Genomic DNA, 20,274 nt, shown 5'->3' with positions numbered 1-20,274 from the left:
TATTACAGCACTCCAAAAATTTCCAAAGAGTTATTTCCACAGCCTCCATTGTGGGAGCCACAGGAGCCCTTGGCCTTTGAACAAAGTGGAAGTTTGAACCTCTGATGAAGAGCAGCAAGGCTATATGATCCCCGATGACTGGAGCTTATGCCGAAGTTCAGTCAAAAGGGAATTTGGGGGTTGGAGGGAAACTTGCCTCAGGAGTCCCAGGTGAACGCCGCATTTTGTACAGGTAAAGACACTACTGATGCAGCACACGCCTCTGTGGAGCGGGGCTTTTATTTCATGAAAAGACTGCTCGGAAAACAAAAAACACCTGTGAGGATCATAATAAAAACATGGAAGCACAAAAAAAGACACTCACATTTGCGTTTGCATGTGCGCGCACACCGCTGTCAGTGAACATGTGTATGCGTAACGAGTGAAATTAGTGTTTTACCTGTTGGCCAGCAGAGTTTTGAAGGTGACCTGACTCATGCCCTGATAGGCTGGCAGCAGCCTCGGCCAGTCCCATGCCCAGTCGACCACTGCACTCTGTTGATGTATGAGGATAGCGTATTGTTAGTTATTAATCAGGGTTAATACCATCAGTGCATTACCGCTCCAGCTGGGACCCACTAACAAAGGAGGAGGGGGGTCCCCAGCGCAGGCTACCGACACCAGGCGATCAATCATGTCCGCACAAGAAGGTTTTTATTCCAATAAGACAGCAATTAATTTATAAATCCATTTGGGGGGATGTAGCCATCATTTATAGAAAGATAAATCAATTTTGGGAGGGAGTCGTTACTCTTGTGACTGCTCGGCTTTTTTTTTTTCTTACCATCTTCAATGGCACCCCGCCAACCCCCCCCCCCCCCCCCCCCCCCCCTCACTCCTTTTCTCTCTCCATCTCTCTCTCTCTCTCTCTCTCTCTCTTTTTTTGTAAACACACACACGCACACGCATACACACAAACACGCTTGGCACTAGCACCATATTGGGAAAGCAAATAAAAATCAGATTGCTTTGATTGCCAAAATGTCACTCTTAACTCCAGGCTGAGTTTTATTGACAAAAGGAGGAGAACTCCACTCGTTCCCTCCATCCATCCATCCCCCCTCTGCTCCTTCCTCGTAGGTGATTGATGGATGTAACTTTTTTTTCTCCCCCCCCTCCCTCCACCCTCCATTTTATTTGACAAACAACACAGGCACCTGAAGCGGAGAAGGCATTTTAATCATTCTCTTAATAGGGTGTTTCTATGCAAAGCTATGCAGCCTCCTGTGATAAGCCAAAAACAGGCCAAGTCTTAGGATTAAAACGTGTCTGTTCTTGAAAAACAATGGCGGCAACACAGCTACATTACAAGGGATGTAATGTGTGTATAAATACATCTAATCCATTTTTAAAAAGTTAAAAAAAGACACACGCAAGCCTGTCTTGAGGAAATACTAGCTTTTGTTGATTGTTTTCTGTGATATCAGCGGGATTTCCCTTGATAGTAGTAGGGAAATGAGGGGGAAAGCCGACAGCTCTCACATCGAGCTAAAACTACCTGTAGCTAGACTTATCCCCTTTATCGGGGGAAAAAAAATCTAACAATTAACTGAACATCACGGTGGCACTCCTGGGAGTAAGTTTGGGGTAAGAGGGTATACGGTTCAAAGCCCCAAAGAAGTGCACTTTAAGACTGCACTCTCCTTTAACATTACTCATTCTTTCATGAAAAAGGATTCTTCTCTCATCTGTTCACCTTTTCAGTGTTCTTTTCTTCCTGCCAGCCTAACTCCTGCTTGGAAAAAGGCAGCGACCTATGGAGAATAGGAGAGCCGAGCCCCAGAAAGACCTGACAACTTCAGAGATTGCCACAGTATCCAGTTCGCTAGAGACTCAAACAGCTCCTAACCTTCAACATTAAGCTTCTGGCCTTGGGAGAAAGTTAAAACGACAACGCCCTGTACATCACAAGTACACCCACACGGTACAAAGTCTGAGGACATGAAGAAGCTCCAATAATCACTAGAATATCAAAGACATTTTATGGAGCTAAAATAAATAATAAATACATGATTGTGCTGCCAAAATAATCTATGATGATAACCTTAAAAATGCTTGACAAACCTGATCCAGCTTCTTCTTGCCAATGTGGTCAAATTGGTGGAGAGGGTTGAAGCCGGCTGTGTGTGCATGACTCTCAGAGCTAGGGTCAAAGTTGACCAATTCAGGAGGATTACTGGGTGAGTTTGCGCTTCCACTTAGTTTAGACATCAATAGTTCCTGAATCCAAGACGGAAGGGAAAAGAGAGGGTAAAAACACAAGAGAGACAGAAAGTAGAATGGTTGAAAAAGACATATTATGACTGACAGAAAATACTCTGTTCGGAAAAGGGCTGACAAACTAAGACCAACAGAGAAAGGCCAAAAAGTTATTTACAAGAAAAACTAAACTTCCTCATACTGAAAGAGCAATAGAGCACACTCAAGGACATTCAGCATACTGACATTGGCAGCATTTTTACAAATACTGCATATTCATTTTTCATTTGTGATAATGATAATGCACTTTGAATTTTACTAAGTGAATCAACAGACAGGTACAGACAGGTTTTTATACTGCACTTCTTTCCAATAGAGCAGAGTGATGTGCAGAACTCTCTCTATCCACGTATTCCCCTATTGATCAGCCTCACAAAAGTTTAATTAATGAAAGACGTTCAGGAACAGAGCAACGAAAACACAGAATATACAGTTTATAACACTGTAGAGAAGCAGAAGGGTTTTCAGGACAACAGTACACTTTCCACTTATGTCTCTGCAACCTTTGCTGCGGTTGCTTCACACAGGTGTCTTGCAAGATGTACAGTATAACGTAATGAGTGTGTGTACGTCTCTATAAGTGTCTGTGTGTGTGTGCATGGGCATCCTGGTGTGAATTCACTATATTCCCATCCGTCAGCTTGACATGGCCTCTGAACCTCCTATCCCTCCACCTCACCACCAGCCCAGTCTGTCCCTGACCTGCGTGTTCTTGCCTCGACCTTGGCTGGGTAGAGATACTCGAGCTGCCAGGAGGGTAACTCGGAGCCTACTTGGGAAACCCATTCACATTCTATTAAAGCGCTACGCAGAGTTATAGCTGTTCACGGATTCCATCAATGGCAGCATAATGTATATGGTGCTTATATTTGTGTTATTCCACGCTGTGTCCTAATAGACAGTCTATAGGAGGACCATGTCTGTAAGAATCACGAGCACCAACCAAGTGTCTCCTCGCTCTTTTGACAACTCTATTACCTCACCTATACCTGTACCTATATATGCTGTGCTGTGATGATCACTGAGGGTCCTCCACTAGTAGTGTCATTGACCAATCATTTGAGGATTTTTAAGGCTGTATTTTTTTTTTCTGGAAGAGCAATTACCCCTTTTAAGATAATTAAGCTTCACGTTTCTTAAAGGAACAGTGCGGAAGATTTAGAGGGATTTAATGACATCTAGTGGTGAGGATGAAGATTGGAACCAGTTGAAACTTTTCCCAGTTAGAATTCTGTCAGTGTTCATTGTTAAGAAGGATTTTGGCACTGAATAAAGTAGTTTCACATTGTAAATCAGTGTTTCTCCTATGCTGTTCTAGCCCAAAGCCTGCTGAAGAGTGCTCGCCTATTTTCTCTGATAACATAATGTGTGCTCACTTTATTTCTGATCCAGATGTTCAGGAGGATTTTACCAGGAGCAAAATTATCCGCAGAGGCTCCCCCTCTCCAAAAGCATTGAACCCAGTGATTTAATCCAATAGAAAGACTCAATAAAGCTGTTTCACAATAAAAAAAATCTATATTTTTGATGCTCTAGTTCTGGAGGGCCTGCTAACTATGGCTGCCGACACGAAAACGTGAATGGCCCAGTCTAGACCCCATGTCTGATTTGTCCCTTTTGGGCTACTGTAGAAACTGTGCAACAGGGCGACCTTCGTAGACGAGGACCCGCTCCCTATGTAGATAAAAATGGCTTATTTTAAGGCAATGAAAATACAACAATTCTTATTTTCAGGTGATTATACACTCAAGAAAAAAATACTTACTGTTATTATTATTATTATTATTATTATTATGTTCGATTTCTGCCAATATATCCCCCTAAATGTTACACACTGGTACTTTAAAATATACATTTGGTGATAATCTATACTTTTAACAACAAATTCCATGACAAGACCACAACCAAAAATTAATTAATAACACTAACAAAAATGATCTAAAGCCTGGTATAGTTTATTCCTATTTGCTGTTGAGCACTGCTGACATGATTTACCTGTACCAGTAATATTTGCTAAAAAAATTACAATGTCCAGCTGTTTTACAAAATCATTTATCCTGTTCTAAAAATGGAAGTATATATTTACTAGCCTTTTAAAAAGATTTAGGTCCTCATTAGGAACCATTGTGCCTGGGTGGAGAAGATGGAAAGTATTGCGAAATGGACCAATTCACCGTTGGTTTTGATTTTTTAATGGAATTTGTTAACACAAATACAGGATACTGCAAGCCTCATCACATAACTAATAATCCTTCCAATGTAAGAGTCACTGTGCTGAGGTTACAGTCCATAGGTACGTGTGATGCAGTTTGCAGTGTGCAGAATAGCATATGTTGGTGCTTTTGTGATATACAATAGCAGGGGATTGTTTGTGGGATATAAATGTAGCATGCTGTAGGTGGAGGATGTTTCGGTTTGATTCTCACTGAAGAAGAAATGTCAACAGGCCGACCTGAAGAGGAGTTATGGAACCAGTTACAACAACTTGAGTTTCTGTACATAACATTTCTTGTGTACGTTTTACTTATTTTCCTAGGGGCCATGCTCACTTTAAAGCCGATGCTTTACCAACTGTGTACTTAAAGGAAAATATCAGTCTCTGTCTGTATATACACACATATATATAAATACATATATACTTCAATTAACTTTCTAGAGAACTTCTACTTTTCATTCTGTTCAACTTTTTTTCTCTGAAGTGAGTTTAGCTAAAATAACTTCTACTTGAGTTTAAAAAAAAGAAGCACTGCTCTTTCTCACTCAGATCTCCTCCAAAGACTTTTGTACTGAATAACTACATGTGGCTCCCTCTCCTCTACATGTGGTGAGCGTATAACACAGGAAATCACTGTAGGTTTGCACCCTTGAGGTCACCTGAACAACAGAAGATCAGAACAAGCAGACTGCACACATGCAGCAGCCCTCTTCCCTCCGTCTCCCCCTCCTGAACAGCCTGCGGCCTCAGGCCAGCAGCCACCTAATTGCTGGGGAGAGGGAGTGCTTCCCTACCTCATTGCCTTGGATGATGTGATAGATCTGCCTCAGGTAGTCGCTGCCACCTGCTTTGTGGCAGACCTCCAGCAGCATCAGGCCTATTTTCTGCTCAGTCAGTTCAGCCGCAGCGACTCCGCTCTCCTTTCCTCGCTCAAATACGCTGAGAGAGAAACAGAGATGGGAAAAGGAGGAGATGGGAGAGTAAACACAAAGACAGAAAAAAACACAGTGAGGGGCAAAGAGAAAGGAGAGGAAACAGGAAGAGGGAGGGTGTCAGCTTGTATCTCTATACCACCTCTGGCTGAGGAAGTATTTTCTAGTTTAGAGAAGAATTTGGAGTACAATTTGGAATTTGCTGTACACAAGAAAATTAACTGAAACACGACTCCTGAGTTTAGAATTAATGAGTTTTAGTTTTTAGAGAAATCATTCGCTCCAGAGGGCAAATGAACTGAAAATGCAATTCCTGGCAAGAAAAGAAATATCTCTTTGCTCCGCTAAACATTCTGAAAAACTATGCAGTCCAGTCAAGGCCAACACAAGTGAGAAATACAGACAAATTATTAAGGGTTAGATAAAATAATAATAATTTTCACTGTTTTCATTACCATTCATGAGATACATAGGGGAATTTTGAACGAAGGATGCTGGTGCACTAAAAGTGATTGGTGTGTGTGTTCTTAAGCGTGTATGTGTGTGTGTGTAATTGTGTGTCAAGGTCCTCATGCATGTACAGTCCCCACCCCTGGCAGACGTCCGCATCATTTTCCTGCCCTTCCTGTATGGATGGATATCACACTACCGTCCATCAACCCTTCTCCTTCACATACACTTCCTGTCATTGTTCTCTCTCTCCCTCTCTTCCCCTTTGTAATTATAAGGTGGCAGGAACGGTGTCGCCTGTCAGCCAGCCATTGGCTGCTTGACATTGAGAGTGGCAAAGGAAGAGGAGTCCCCTCTCGTCCGCGTACATCCCCTCATTCTTTTGCCTGGCGGCCCGACGGTGGTGTTGTCGGCGATGGTGGCTGTGCATCCGTGTCAGCACCTGCGCTGTATCCTTTCCTGTCCATCACTGTGCAGGTGAAGCAGATGATTGGATTCAGTCAGCGGGGTGATTAATGAGGGCCCCTCCGGATTTGGGACAGCCTATCAATCATGTCATTAGGGCCAATGTGCCCTGAAAGAGGCAGACCTCCGCCAAGGAATAACTGCATTCATCTTCATCTGTGTATGCATCCCGTCAGCCCAGCCAGGGTCACCATGATGGAGAACAATAATCTTCTCCTCTACAAATTACTTTGCAAAGACAAGGTGGGTGGCGTGGGGAGGGGGGGTTGCAGTTGGGAAAGGAAGGAGGGAAAGTGGGATGAGGGAACAGAGGTGGGAGGGCTCGCAAGGGGCAAATGTTCTTTGTCGAGGGGTTTACTAGGGTGTGTGTGTGTGTGTGTGAGATGCCAGTGAGTGGAGTGCCAGTTGTTTTTGGAGTTATTACACCACTCTCTCCCTCTCTCTCTCTCTTTCTGACACTGTATTCTGATTGTTTACAAGCCAGGCGTCACTTCCCTGTGAAGGTTAGTTTAATGAATAGTAATGATCCCACTGAATGCCTCCGACAGGTGATACATAATCACTCTTCTTTCACTTTTCCACTCAACCCCCTCCCTATCCCTCCGCCACCCTGTCTCTTCTCCCCCCCACCTCCATCTCGTCCCCTCTTCCTGTCACTGAAACAGACAGCATTTCCTAGAACCGGCTGTAATCTACTCAGTGTTTTTATTTATTTCATTCTTCTTCTTTTTTTTAATTGTAAATGTTGTGTTACGGTGCTGAATCACCTTTTTATGAGGATGGATGCACCCAGAGATTGTTATGATGAAGTGAGCGACCAGAGGCGCAATTTCTGGGAACGAGCTACAAAACGGCGAGCCAAAGGTCACAGATCAGCCCAAAGTGAAAGCTGTTTTCCCATCACTCCAGGCTGCAGTCCGCTCAGTCAGACGGCGTGTCCATCATTCACCGCAACAAACACGTGAGATTCATTGATCTCACTCATGAAGCTTTTCAATGAAAAATGATCGCGATGATACGATACATCAGAATTTGAATGCTCAATTAAAAAAAAAAAAGAAGCACGTCTAAGCTGCATTCTTTTTCATTGTTTTATTCAGCATCTAAATTCAACGTCAAGTAGCTGAATACACCATCAGTCAGCGTGATCAGTTTGAGCCTCCTCCTTCATCAGCCCTCAATTTCTATCTTGCTATTTATAAATCATGAAAATTAGGTACTGGGAAATTAATTTAATAAAAAGTTGTTTTTACAATCAAAATGATCTGAATAAAATGATACCTCATTTTTTGTTGAAGCTGCACATGAATAATCAATACAGATTGTGTCTAATGATGGATAACACATATTAAGTACTTTCCCAAACGCATGAAAACAGTAACACTAAATACATCAATACCATCCTGACCTTGACCTCTCACTTAATACCTGCAGTTGACCTCTCACCTGTCTGCGCAGAGCTTGCGGGCCTTCTGCAGCTGCATGTTTGTCCACTTGGGTCTTTTTTCCTCCAGAACCTGCAAGACTTTGTGCACTGTGGGTTTGGGAACACCCTGTCAGACAAACAACAGACCATTCAGGTAACTGAGTAGAAGTAGGATGACTTGTTGGCACATATCAATATGATGCTGTGATTGGTATACAGTTTCAGTCGTAACAGCCTGGTATAATGGTCTACATTTCCCGAAACTGCTATTGATAGTATTGTTAATATTAAAGCCCTATAGTCCATATTAACCTTAGCCCTTACCTTCTGTTGAATGCCCATGGTAGCCTGTAGGCACTCAGCAAGCAGGGACAGCGTTTCCCTTGCTCCGCGGTCCAAGGCCAGACCGCTGATCTGTTCTAGTGTGGCTGGGTCCTCCAGGCCCTGGATCAGACAGCCTAACAGGGCCCAGAGTAACAGGCCCATTAAACGCAGCTGCCGGGCATGCTGGGAGAGGTGCTTCTCTGCCACTTGGAAGAGGAAGCGGACGGAGAGAGGCACGGATGCTACGGCCAAGGGCAGGTTGGTGAAAATGAAGGACAAGGCTTGAATAGTTACAGATATGACAGCTGGAAGGAGAAAGGAATATTAGTTTGAGAAAACAAAAGTAAAATTTCTTATATCTCGCTTGAAAATGTGACACCCAAGTGTGTGCGTACTCTTAGCGGCAGTCTCCTTTCCCCATGCTTCCACGGGTGTGTAGTTCCACTCCTTGGGTATTTTAGCCAGGATGCTCTCTGGTACACTCTGCTTGAACGAGGCTCCAATGGGGTCCTCTGTGGTCTGCAAACCCATTACCATAGAGACCAGGTGTACCAGCAGGGTGCTGGTAGATTTGGTGATTACGGCCCGGACACAATTGATCACTACAGGTACAGCCCGGGTTGTGTCTGACAAAAATGAAAAATGAATACAGTGGCTCAAAGAATATCAAGTTGAAGACTTGAGACAAATTCTACCTATCACTGATTTTCAAAAGCCTAAACTAAGCTATATACAAACAAGCACAAAGTTCATGTAAGGCTATGTAACCAGTGTGGTGCTGTGAGACGGACTGAGCCAGTGAAGAAGGAGAAACACAGATAAGAGGATACAAAACACCAGAACTAAATTGACTCACTTAGAGTCACAACTGGCATTAAAAATATCTATTCTACCAAGTGAACTAAATTCAATGTGATGCAGTAGATGTTTTGTAGCTGTGTCCTACAATATAAACTATGTGCCATGTCATTCTTTTGGAAATTCTGAGACTGAAAATCTGACAGACTGACATAGTTTATTTAGAGAGTGAATAGAAATCAACTGGTAAAGATATATCTAGTTGAATTTAATAAGAAGACATGTTGCCTGCTGTAAGAAAACAAAACAGTTCAATTATTTTGGATGCAGTACATATAAGTCTCTTACTGCACAATAAAAAATAAGGCACCACCTGTATGTAGGAAGATTTAATACTATTCTATTAAAATACAATTTTATCACTACACTAGGTCCTAAATTATAAAAGGTTTGGACTTGTAAACGTGTCACAGACCTGCAGACATGCCATATTATTGACATAAAATTGAAGGGTAGATGAAATTTTATGATCGCTACCAATTAGAGTGGGTTACATGCAATAGCCCACCTAGCTCATAGCGCACTCAGTCTGTGTCACAAATGACTCCACTTTTTAGTCAATGGGAAAATACAGAGACATGAATAGCTTGCACATCCACAGAGCGCTAAGGTATTCTGTTGAAATATCTCCACTAAAAGCGAGTGGTGTCGAGCTAAATTCAGATGTTCTCGATCAAACCCAGGTGGCCTGACAATAGAAATCTTACAACCTTCTCCAGGTGCACTATGTCTTCCGTCGCTCTGCCCTTTCATATCCTGCGCATATTGATAGCAGAGCAGCTACAGCATGAAGTTGTATGGCACCCATAAACTTCCTACAGCGTCGGCTGTAAAACCAAAGGCTACAACAGAAAGATATAGTGCTGTGACGGCACTGGAAGTGCACTGAAATCTCCAGGGACGCCTAACAAATGTGTGACCTCAGACCCGTAGAAAAAGAGGAGAGCGGAACAGAAAATGATATAGCTTTTCGGAGGAGAAGCGCTCTGTGGCAGGTGAGACCTAGACCTATTTTTCAAAGTCACTTGGTTCTCAGACTTTATACCGCCCGCTACTGTATTGACTGGTGTATTGATTTGAAACAACCTGCTACCGTGTGATGAAACATCAGTGTAAGTGGAGAAATAGTGAAACTCTCAACCTAATCTACGAAAGTTAACTCAGTGAACAGTTTAAATAGAAATGGGGGCACAGGGGGTATCCTGTAACCAAAGTTATAATACAAAGATTTGGCACAGTCCAATAATTAAACTAATTACCCTGTGAGGATAAATGATGATTGGATGACTTTGAGAATTTCTCTCTGGCTCACTCTATCTCCTTTTCGTTCTTTCCCTCTGTCGACCCCTCCCTTGCTCTGTCTCCATCCAAATACTCTTCTCCAATCACCCTAATTTATGCTACAATAATTACCACTCACCCAGGATATAAAAATCACCACCAAAAAGGGCTCCATACTCCACAGGAGTTCTGATTAAGCTCTGTATCAAAGCTTGTACCAGAGAGAGGCGGAAAGAAAGGAAGAGTTGAGGAGTAATTGCAGTCTCTGTAACAGCATATTAAAGTCATGCTTTGGCTCACGTGCATGCAATGTCAACACTGGCCCTTGGGAAAAAAAAAGAGATGTTTCTTTGTGGGGATTTACTCTTGTATTTCCCACCAAGTACTACATGCTCATGGACGTTGGTTTCTGGGCTTTTTTAAGACACATTCAAGATTCAGAATTCACAAGTTGGGTGTTTTATGTCCTCAAACACAGACGTTCCCATTCAAAAAACCCACTGACTGTGAGATGAGGCAACAAGGAGTGCTAAAATGCTAACTCATTTCCGGGTTTTGGGACTCATACGTGCAGCACTCTTAATATTTAACTATATAATTCTATTAACATGAAAGCAGCATTGGATTAAAAAAATAATGTAGAGTGGCTCAGTTCTATGATATACAATAGCACTATAGCTTCTGTGGTAAAGGGTTAGTCTGTATTCTGTAGTAATGACTCCTGAACTTCAACCTTATACAGCAGCTGGTTGCTACTTTACCTGCCAGTGTGTACAGATGTTCCCATATGTGTGCCCTTTCCAGGTATGGTTGAAGGAACTGAGACAAGGCCTTGGGAACATTATTTAGGCAACTGAATAGGTTGAACAATGCAACTATGAAGTCATCTCCTGCCTTGCAGCTCTCTGTAGATGTTTCTAAGCAGCTCTCGTGGCAGAAATCTGAGAAAAACAGAGTCGGTCTTAGTCAGTGAGACACTTCTGTACACAATACAAATAACTGTGTGGGCAATCAAAATGTCAATGATTTTATGAAATCTTGATATTCATGAACACTTGACACACACACACATACACTGTAACAGGTTACACAAAGAGCAAAAAAGGCTGACTCATGAGCGCACATACTCTCAGTTAGGGTGTGTGTTTTTTGAATTACGATTCAGAAAATATCAACCTTATGGAGGTAGGTAGTGAAAGATATAAAAGCCTATCCTATGAAGCAGCATCTTGATTTCTTCGCACAAAAACACATTGGAAAATGTCAAGGCTGCCCAACCTGACACATGTTAACAGAAAGGGTGAACAAAAGGCATTGTGAAATAGAAGGGGAAGAAAAACCCACATCTGTGTTAGATGGAGGGGAAAAAAAAACAGACCAGAAAAAACAGAAAAAGGAACAGATTTCAAAGCCCCCACAGCACATGGAGACAGGAAGTGAAAAGGAAGAGGTTTTGACAGGGTGTCCTTGTGGGGGTTGCTGTCTGAGCACAGGGCTGAGGATGGAGGTGTGTGTGCGTGTGTAAACCATATGGATGTCTATATATGTGTTTTGTGCGCTTACAAGTGTGTGTGTGTTAAGTTGACAGGGGTTGCTGAGGAAAGGCCCACTGCTCCAGAGGTGGCAGACATCCAGCGGTCTGTCAGTCTGCTGTGTGGGAGATGACAGCTATTTGAATAGGAGAGTGTATGCAACGCAGCAGTCAATGAGGGGGCGCTGTGATGGAGGGCAGCGCGGCTTCCTTCTGACTAATGCTGGACTATTTTAAAATGACAGCGCTGAATTAGCTGCTGCATTACAGGGACAGTAATATCAGCCACCTTAATAACAGGCAGGTAGAAAGCACTGCCACCACTCAAGGTCTGGATGAAAACTGATATCATCTATCTCGCTGTCTCTATCTCTGAGTCTCCCTCTACGTCTCTCTTCTTTTCTCTCACAATAACACATCTAACACATGCACTCAAAAGTGGTCAACCAACCTGACCTACAATCAGTCTATTAGGCGCCATAATGTGGGTTACGCCGGCATCTTGTTCTCTCCATGTCTGGTAATTGGTCCTTAAGGGGAGAGTGTTCTGGATATCACTGCTGTGGCTCCAACGGTCCAAGGAAACAGGGGGTGACTAACATTAATTTCCACTTGGGGTGCTGGAGAGCATGGCAGGTTAACTAGGTGCCTTTTAATAATGATCCCATTATGGAGCAGCAGATGACTTGAGAAAAACTGATGACAGTGCACTGGCACATCTCTGTGGAGTTTCCACTACTGCTACAGCACACAATAATTCCAGCGGGTTTGTGTTTCTATGTCGATTTCTCGGTTTCCTATTTCCCCTCGTTCTCTTTCCCTCCCTCTCTGTCTCTAAGCTTATCCAGCCTTGATACATCGCCAATACATACACCTGTTTATCTTCCGGACAACCAGTCAACCAGTCACAAGGGCCCTCTCTGCAAACCTCTGTAATTGGAAGCAGACACGCTGATGATAATAATAAAAAGGCTATGTGTGTATGAGTGTGTGTGCACCAGAAGTGGTGTATCTTCTGATTTAGGGTGAGTTGTGCAAAGGCGAAAACTGTTTTTATGAATGTGGAGGAGGTGTTATCCCTCTGCAAACAGTTTCATTTTCAAATTGTCAGACAATGGCTAGGGCATTCTGCTCGCTAGCTAGCTCTCAAGCAAGCTAGTGTGCTTTTGATAAGGCAAATACACTGTGTTGTAAAACGTGTCACAGAGCAACAGCACTGATGAAAAAGTGCTGTTAAGAAACAAAGTTGGTTATTAGAAAAAGGCACAGCGCCTGTCTTTGACAACTACTTTAAAGGAGCAATGTGGAAGATTTAGGGGGATTTAGTGGCATCTAGTGGTGAGGATTGCAGACTGCAACCAGCTGAAACTTCTTCCAGTTAGAATTCCTTCAGTGTTCATCATTCAAGAAGTTTTAAACCGGAGCTCAATTATACACAGAGGTCTTTTAAGCCAGTAAAACACAAAATAGAGCAGTTTCACGTTAAAAAATGTTTTGGTTTTTTTGGATGCTCCTGTCATCAAGGGGCTGCTTACTATGGCACCCAATGCAAGAACATGAATGGCCCAATCTAGAGGCAGTGTTTGGTTTATCAGTTTTGGGCTACTGTAGATACATGGTGGTGCAACATGGTGGACTCCGTATACAAGGACCTGCTCTTTACATGGATATTAACGGCTTATTCTAAGGTACGGAAAAGAACAACTATTCTTATTTTCAGGTGATCAGACTTTGAATAAAACGCAGTTGATATATTATATTCAATCTCTGCCAATATATTCCCCTAAATCCTACACACTGGACCTTTAACACACTAAATTGAATTGAATTAGAGGAACAGAGTCCAACTGAAGTAGTTTGTGACTCACTCTACTATTATCTATTAGTAAGATACATTTGAATTTTTATTAATAGAGCACCAAGACACACCCCAGTATATACATGTATGGGGAAGTGAAGTGGCTTATGGGAGTGTAGGCGTTCAGTCAAGCTGTTCCTTCTGTCTGTCTGCTTCCTGGTTAATTAGCCCGTCACCGTGATAACACGCGAGAGTCAGCGCTTCCAGCGTTGATTTACGGCAGCGTGTGGGGAGAAGCATTGCAGAGCCTCTGAGCCAGACTCAGACCGAGCGAGAGAACGAGACAGTGAGAGTTGTTATTAATGAGGTCGCTATAATGTGAATTAATGTGCGAGTGCACAACAGTCTTTAAAGGTTAGACTGTTGCCGGTGCGGAGGGGAGAAGAAGGAAGGGAAAATCTTTAAAGGTCAGCGTGTGTGCTCCGCCCGGGCCTGTTGAGTGTTTATTACTGCTCTCTATTGATTTAGTGATGATGGTGACCAAGGTGAAAATGATGATGATGGCAAAGATGCTGATGATAACTTCATAAAATGGATAGAGCTCATCTAAGGTCTGTGTAACTCGCTTAGGATCTTTGAGCACCCTAATTAAGACACTGGTAAACAGCTTCCCACACATGGCCCCTGCAGGATTGACTCTGTGGGTCCAGCATTATAAAATCGGAAATGCTAAAGAATTAATGAAAGAGGCTTATGGACTGACAGCTAAGCATGTATAGCACACTCACACACTGTGCTCTTTAGCTATTTACACACACAATTCCATATAAACTGAAAAAAATGACTTACAAGAGTTTTCCAGGAGTATTCTGGGCAGGTGACAGTCTCTGTGCAGCAACATTCGCAGAAGCAACCTGGGATTGTGTCCCGGGTCAGAGGTCAGCAGCCTCAGCTGACATGCAAAGGCCGCCTGGCCCATAAGGCCATCTCTGAGAGCGGAAAGAGGGAAAACAAAGTTGACAGTTCTGCAGTGTCAGGTGAGGGTACAGATAGCAGTCCATTTAGAAAGAGACAACAAAGGAGGGAAAGAGTGTCACAAGTGAAAGACAGAGACTGAAATCACAGTTGTCTTGGGTGACAATCTGGGAGGAAATACTGTTTATGCTACAATGGTAACTTCCGTCAGTGTCACTCACTCCTGATATGAGCTTAGTCTGCAAATGCCTTCACTCTCGCTTACTTATAGTGTGCACCGGGAAGGAATTAGCTCTAATCTTGGCCAGCTAAAACCAAATTAACATTTGGGAGACAGCCAAATACATGAATATACAGCAGTACCCCCCTCCTACATCTTTTGTATAACCAAGAGGCTGCAGCCAGCTGTGGGTAATGAGCCGTATCCTTGGTGTGTGTGTGAGTGTGTGCAAGTGTATGTGTGTGTGCACCCTTCAGAGCCTGTGCTTGTGGTTATGTACGTGTGCAAGCATGAGGGCATGCTGACATGTGTGTGCCTGCGTATTACTTTATACATCTCAATAACAATCTCATGGAAGAAATGGACAGAGTTTGTCTGAGGAGCGAGGAGGCGGGAGGGAGTGCAGGGGGTGTCTGCCCAGAAATTAACCATTCCATTTGAGCCAAAAAGCTAGAGCAGGGTGCACCCTGCTGCTTGACTGAGGAAAACTATGCCTCAATCTGACAGTGCAATTTATGATGTCACTAGGACTGCAAATCCAGAAGAAATCCTCTTTTAACTGCTCTGATAAATCTACCCGGCTACAGCGCGGGGTCAGCTTACAGAACCAAGGCACACACACACACACACACACACACACACACGTGCAGAGGCAAGTGGAAAAAGCAGAGCATTAATGTGTGCAAATTCAGAAACACACATAAGGCCAGAAAACATAACTTCAGATGCTTTCTTTATAGCCCGTAATGCTAGATGATTTATTTATGTGCTTTGTGATTTTATTATTGTTTTATTTAATAACCATAACAATGGGTTTTATTTTAATGGGCTGGGGAGAGATCTGGCCACAGAGGCCGGGTCCTGGATGAGGACCTGTGGATCTGGCCCCGGGCCACTGGCAGGGCCCCCCTGGCGCCTTCGCATGCAGGCAGGAGGTGGGAGCAAAGAAATAAAGAGGTCATAAAAATAAACTAATTTCAGCTCTCCGATACTTAGGAGCAGGAGAGTGGGGGTTAGTTTGATTTGTGCTCCATCAGCACGCAATGACATCACCTCTGGCAGTGAGGGAGATTAGAGGGGAGGAGGGTGGAGTCAAGGGTGAACGGGGGGAGAGTGATTGACTGCACCTTGGAGGTCACAACAGTAACTGGACACACATGTATGCACGCATGTACACATGCACGTACACATCGCGGTGTACTCTGTTGACGCCTCATGTGTAAAGCCCTCAGCAACCATCAACATAAACAAAATCAGTGTCAGCAGCTACAGTAGTTTATTTATTATTTTTTTCTTTCCCAGCTTGCATCTGTGTTATATTACCACGGCAACTCTAGCTTGCGGCCCTGAGCAATGGGTAAGTCTGGTTATATATCCGCACATGCAGTACGCGGTTGTAACTCACACACACACATACACACATATGGTTCTCTACACAGTGGGTGGAGGTGTGTGTGATGGCTTAGCATACCAGAGTGTGTGTGTATGTGAGTTTGTGTGTGGACATGCTAATGTGTACCTACTGTATGATGGGTGATGGATGGTATGATGGGTGTATTTTACATACCGTATGGCCTGCTCTGTGAAGAGGTCAGGGTTGATAGCATTTAGCCAGTGGACAAGAGGGCTGTCAAGCTGCTTTGGTGTGGACTCTTTCTCAGGATTAATCATGAATATCCTGGAGGAGATTGAGATCACACAGGGCGATTTTGAACAATACATATTCAATTTACATATGGTGGTCATACTTCCTCAGGTAGTGATATCATAAACAAAATACATCCACCTATGTGCATAGTATACTTTTATTTTACTTAATTTGTAACAGTTGGCAACCCACTCATGTGAAGTCAAGTGTGGGGCTACATCCATGGTCATTTGGGAGACAAGATTTCAAAGCCAGTGGCTAAATAGTTTTATATGAACAGTAGATCAGTTTGGTGTCTGTAGGTCATATCTTACTTTAACTTAAAGGTGCAGTCAGCAATTCTAATCCAGTGCTTGAGGTCAACTTCCGGCCTGTCGTTACTATGCAACAATGCCAGGGGGGAAATATCACTCGCAGTATCTATTGTTGGAAATGTGCCAAATTGAGATTGTTCTCTTTGTGACATCAACACACCAACATGTCAAAGAGCTGCTGGGTGACTGGCTGTATGACTGAGAAAACCAGACGAATCCAAGTCACCAGTTTTATATTACATCAGTTGAACAATGAAAAAGGGGCTGGTGGCCATAAAAAGGGCACACATAAACACGCACGGGAGTGTAACCCAAAACAGATTCTAGTCCCCCAAAGTCAAATCACTCTTATGTCTGCTCTACACATTTCATAACAGGTGAGAATAATAAACAAATCTCATACTAACAAGTCATACAATAATGCTATAACAGTGATACTCCAAGTGTTTGGGCTTGCATTTTGGTAGTCAGTATAGACCTGGGCTTGGCCAGTTTAAAGTACTTTACTCATACTAGTACTAATTAATTATTTTTTAAAGCTACTGTAAAAGTAGTGGTGTCATGTAAGACAGCCTAAGGCATGATTCAAGGCTGACTAGGGAGACTTCTCTCCCATATTTTGCTTTAGATCATTTTGAAAGGGCTTTAAAAATAATAAACACAATGTTTACCTCAATAGTCTTCAATCAAAATGTAACTCAAGGTTGTGAAATTAACCAGAAATGATGAAAAACTGAGGCTTACTCAAGATATTGCATTATACAGACCACAGAAAACACTTCCCCTTTCCTCCAAACAGAGATGGCAGCAATCTTGTGCCATCACACTGACTTGAGTAATACACCTTTTGTCAAATTCAGCAAATATCTCCTCACGGTCTGCTGGCTGTCTGTTGTGAGTACACTGAAAAGAAATATCTGTGTTCAGGCTCTGTCAATGGGAAACAAAGTGGCTCAACAGTTACTCTACACTATGCTAGTAATGAAACGTAAATAACATCGTGGATCACTGGAGCTTCTGAAAGAGCACTGATAGGGGGTTTGTATTTGTCTGGGTGTTGAATTCCACCTTTAAAGTCTAATAACAAAAAACAGTGTGCATACCAACCTGTACAGCAAAGATAGAGGCGCTGTGACAATGACGAGGACCGTCAGGAGTTGCTCACACAGGCTGTGGATTTGGTACGGCCAATCTGATCCGCCTGCTATTATGGCAATTGCTGAAGAAGGATTGGAGCGCACCAAGGCCTCGGGACTTTCACACACACTCCACATGAGCTGCTCCACATACAGCAGCACTGCTGTAATGTCACATCTTCACAGAGTACGGAAACAGAAAAGGCGAATGTATAGATGGAAAGAGAAAAGATGAGATGTGGGGGGAATATGTGAAAAACACACAAAGAAATAGAAAGAGAGAGGCACTGAAAGCAAACATTCCTGTCTTCAAAGGCTGACATGCACCATTACATCATGACATAACAGCCTCATTGCAGGCAGCCAGACAACAGACCCTCCTGGTGATTTTACTATTGGAAAGTTCAGTGTACAAAGGGCTTTGGATTTCACAATAAAAGTCACTGCTTTTACTTTTATACGCCCCTAAATCTGTTTCCTCAATTGGTCAGGGAGAGCTGCTCATCATCTCTCATCTCCTCATGCTTGCTCTTCCCATGGCCTAAATTGTTATTAGACACACACAGAGATGGACTGATACAGGAGAGCTGAGGTAGCATTAGGGTGCCCATGTGAGTGCTATACACATAGGAAACTTGAAGAAGCTTTGAAAAGCCATCTGTTTAAGCTAGCCTTACACTCTACAACTGTCCCTACAGGAACACTGCATCTCCAGGCAACATAAACCAGGCTTTGCGTTGACATCCTGCGGTGCTACACATGTACTGTATAATGCACTTCATCTTTGTCACTCTTTCATCCTCTTGCCGTGTGCCACAGTTTAGCCTGTTCATTGTCATCATACAGCCATTAGGAGGAGAAAGAGGACGGAGAAGATGACCCCGGAGCCTGTACGGAGAGCATGCCAATGACATGCTAACACTACGTCAGACCACCTTCAGCATCGGACCCATAGGAGCTGAGGGAAACTAGGCCAACAGTGAGAAAGGTTAAACCATTTAGAGCTTTCTGGAAGTTCTGATGTAATTTGGGAAACCATTATGTATACCCAAGTCTATACTGATGTACAGTATATACCAAAGTCTAAATATTGCACATGTAGACTACACAAATATCTGTGTGAGAAAGATAATGAGCAAATTATCAAGTTAAAACACATACCATCTATAGTCACTGACAATTGTCAAGAAAACCACAAATTACCAACTGAAAAATAACCAATTTTGATAGAAAACAAATATTATTCCCGGGTTTCAAAGTTTAATTGTGACCTTACAAACATCATTTGATAAAACAATGTCATCTTGTTCCACAGCTTTTGATCATATCACATGATATGCATCAGCACATGAACCTTACCTGCTTGACATTGAATTGTAATTGTTCAAATTTTAATTTTTCTAAGCACCTCTTGTCCAGGTTGCTCTAAGAGCTGAGGTTGGGATTGTTTACTAAAATACTGTTTCCAAGGTCAAGACTGAATTGAACCTCAGCTGACGAGCCAACATGAACAGGTCCTTAAAGCCAAAACTAAATGACCTTGTGGTGAAGTTGTTTTCTTAATTGACATTCCACTATGCTACTCTGCAGCAGGGATAAAATCTTCTATTACAATTTATGTAATTTCATATTGTGAAACTGATACTTCTTAGAACATTTTTCCAGAAATTCAATTAAGAAACCCTTTACAGAGAATATAACCAGACAGGATTTCCTGTACTGGCTGACAAGTGAATTACTTGTAGATAGCAAGGTATGTCATTACATTGATGCAGGAAATTCTGTAAATTCAATTGTTGCCATTAAGCAGTTATTCTCATTGATTTGCAAAATTGCTCACATCAACCAGCTACAACCAGAGATGTTAAAGAGATTCCCTCAGTAGAAACGGTACAGAAAAATGTGATGGTTGAGAAACCATCTCATGGTATGAATCATCACATCGATACTTTAATTATATCTAAATGTTTAACCGATGGGCGAGAACACAAATTGCAGTGCAGGGGCCTCATTACAGAAAAATATCCTAACTGCTTGTCCTAGCTTAAGTTTCAAAGATTGAAAAAATCCTATTCTCCTGTCACAGAAGCAATTTCAGACCTACTATCTTATCTTAATTTGAGAAATCCTAACTATAACTGTAAATGTGATTCTTCAGTCAGAACTCATTATGTTGGGCCTGTTTTTATGTTTAAAATGTACCGGTATGCTACTTGAGATGGACAAGCTATGTAGAATATCAACAGCTGTCACTTGTCACTGGCAAGCTTACTTGCATTTTATGTTACAAAAAAATGTCATAAAAAAGTCCAAGAAAACTTTACGGGTACATGTAACGAATTTGCGGTATAGATGCTATAAACAGCCACAGCTTGTGAAAATTACAGAGGTTGGTATGGCACA

The 20,274-nt window shown here is 42.5% G+C and overlaps 1 protein-coding gene across 1 annotated transcript in view; it reads right to left on the bottom strand.

Annotated features, from left to right (window-relative positions):
- Positions 1-20,274, bottom strand: part of kiaa0825 (KIAA0825 ortholog) — a 133,932-nt gene that overhangs the window by 74,377 nt on the left and 39,281 nt on the right. Inside the window, exons 13-22 of the mRNA XM_050050420.1 lie at positions 17,843-18,049; positions 16,341-16,451; positions 14,428-14,567; positions 11,011-11,190; positions 8,506-8,736; positions 8,111-8,415; positions 7,807-7,913; positions 5,308-5,452; positions 2,104-2,259; positions 440-534 (exon numbers count right to left, since the gene is read on the bottom strand). Coding sequence (XP_049906377.1) covers positions 440-534; positions 2,104-2,259; positions 5,308-5,452; positions 7,807-7,913; positions 8,111-8,415; positions 8,506-8,736; positions 11,011-11,190; positions 14,428-14,567; positions 16,341-16,451; positions 17,843-18,049 — 1,677 coding nt within the window. The remainder of the gene's footprint in view (positions 1-439; positions 535-2,103; positions 2,260-5,307; positions 5,453-7,806; positions 7,914-8,110; positions 8,416-8,505; positions 8,737-11,010; positions 11,191-14,427; positions 14,568-16,340; positions 16,452-17,842; positions 18,050-20,274) is intronic.

Source organism: Epinephelus moara, chromosome 8 (genome assembly GCF_006386435.1).
Source record: "Epinephelus moara isolate mb chromosome 8, YSFRI_EMoa_1.0, whole genome shotgun sequence".
NCBI lineage: Eukaryota > Metazoa > Chordata > Actinopteri > Perciformes > Serranidae > Epinephelus > Epinephelus moara.
The sequence above is the reverse complement of the archived record's forward strand: the minus strand, read 5'-3'. Positions and strand labels throughout refer to the sequence as shown.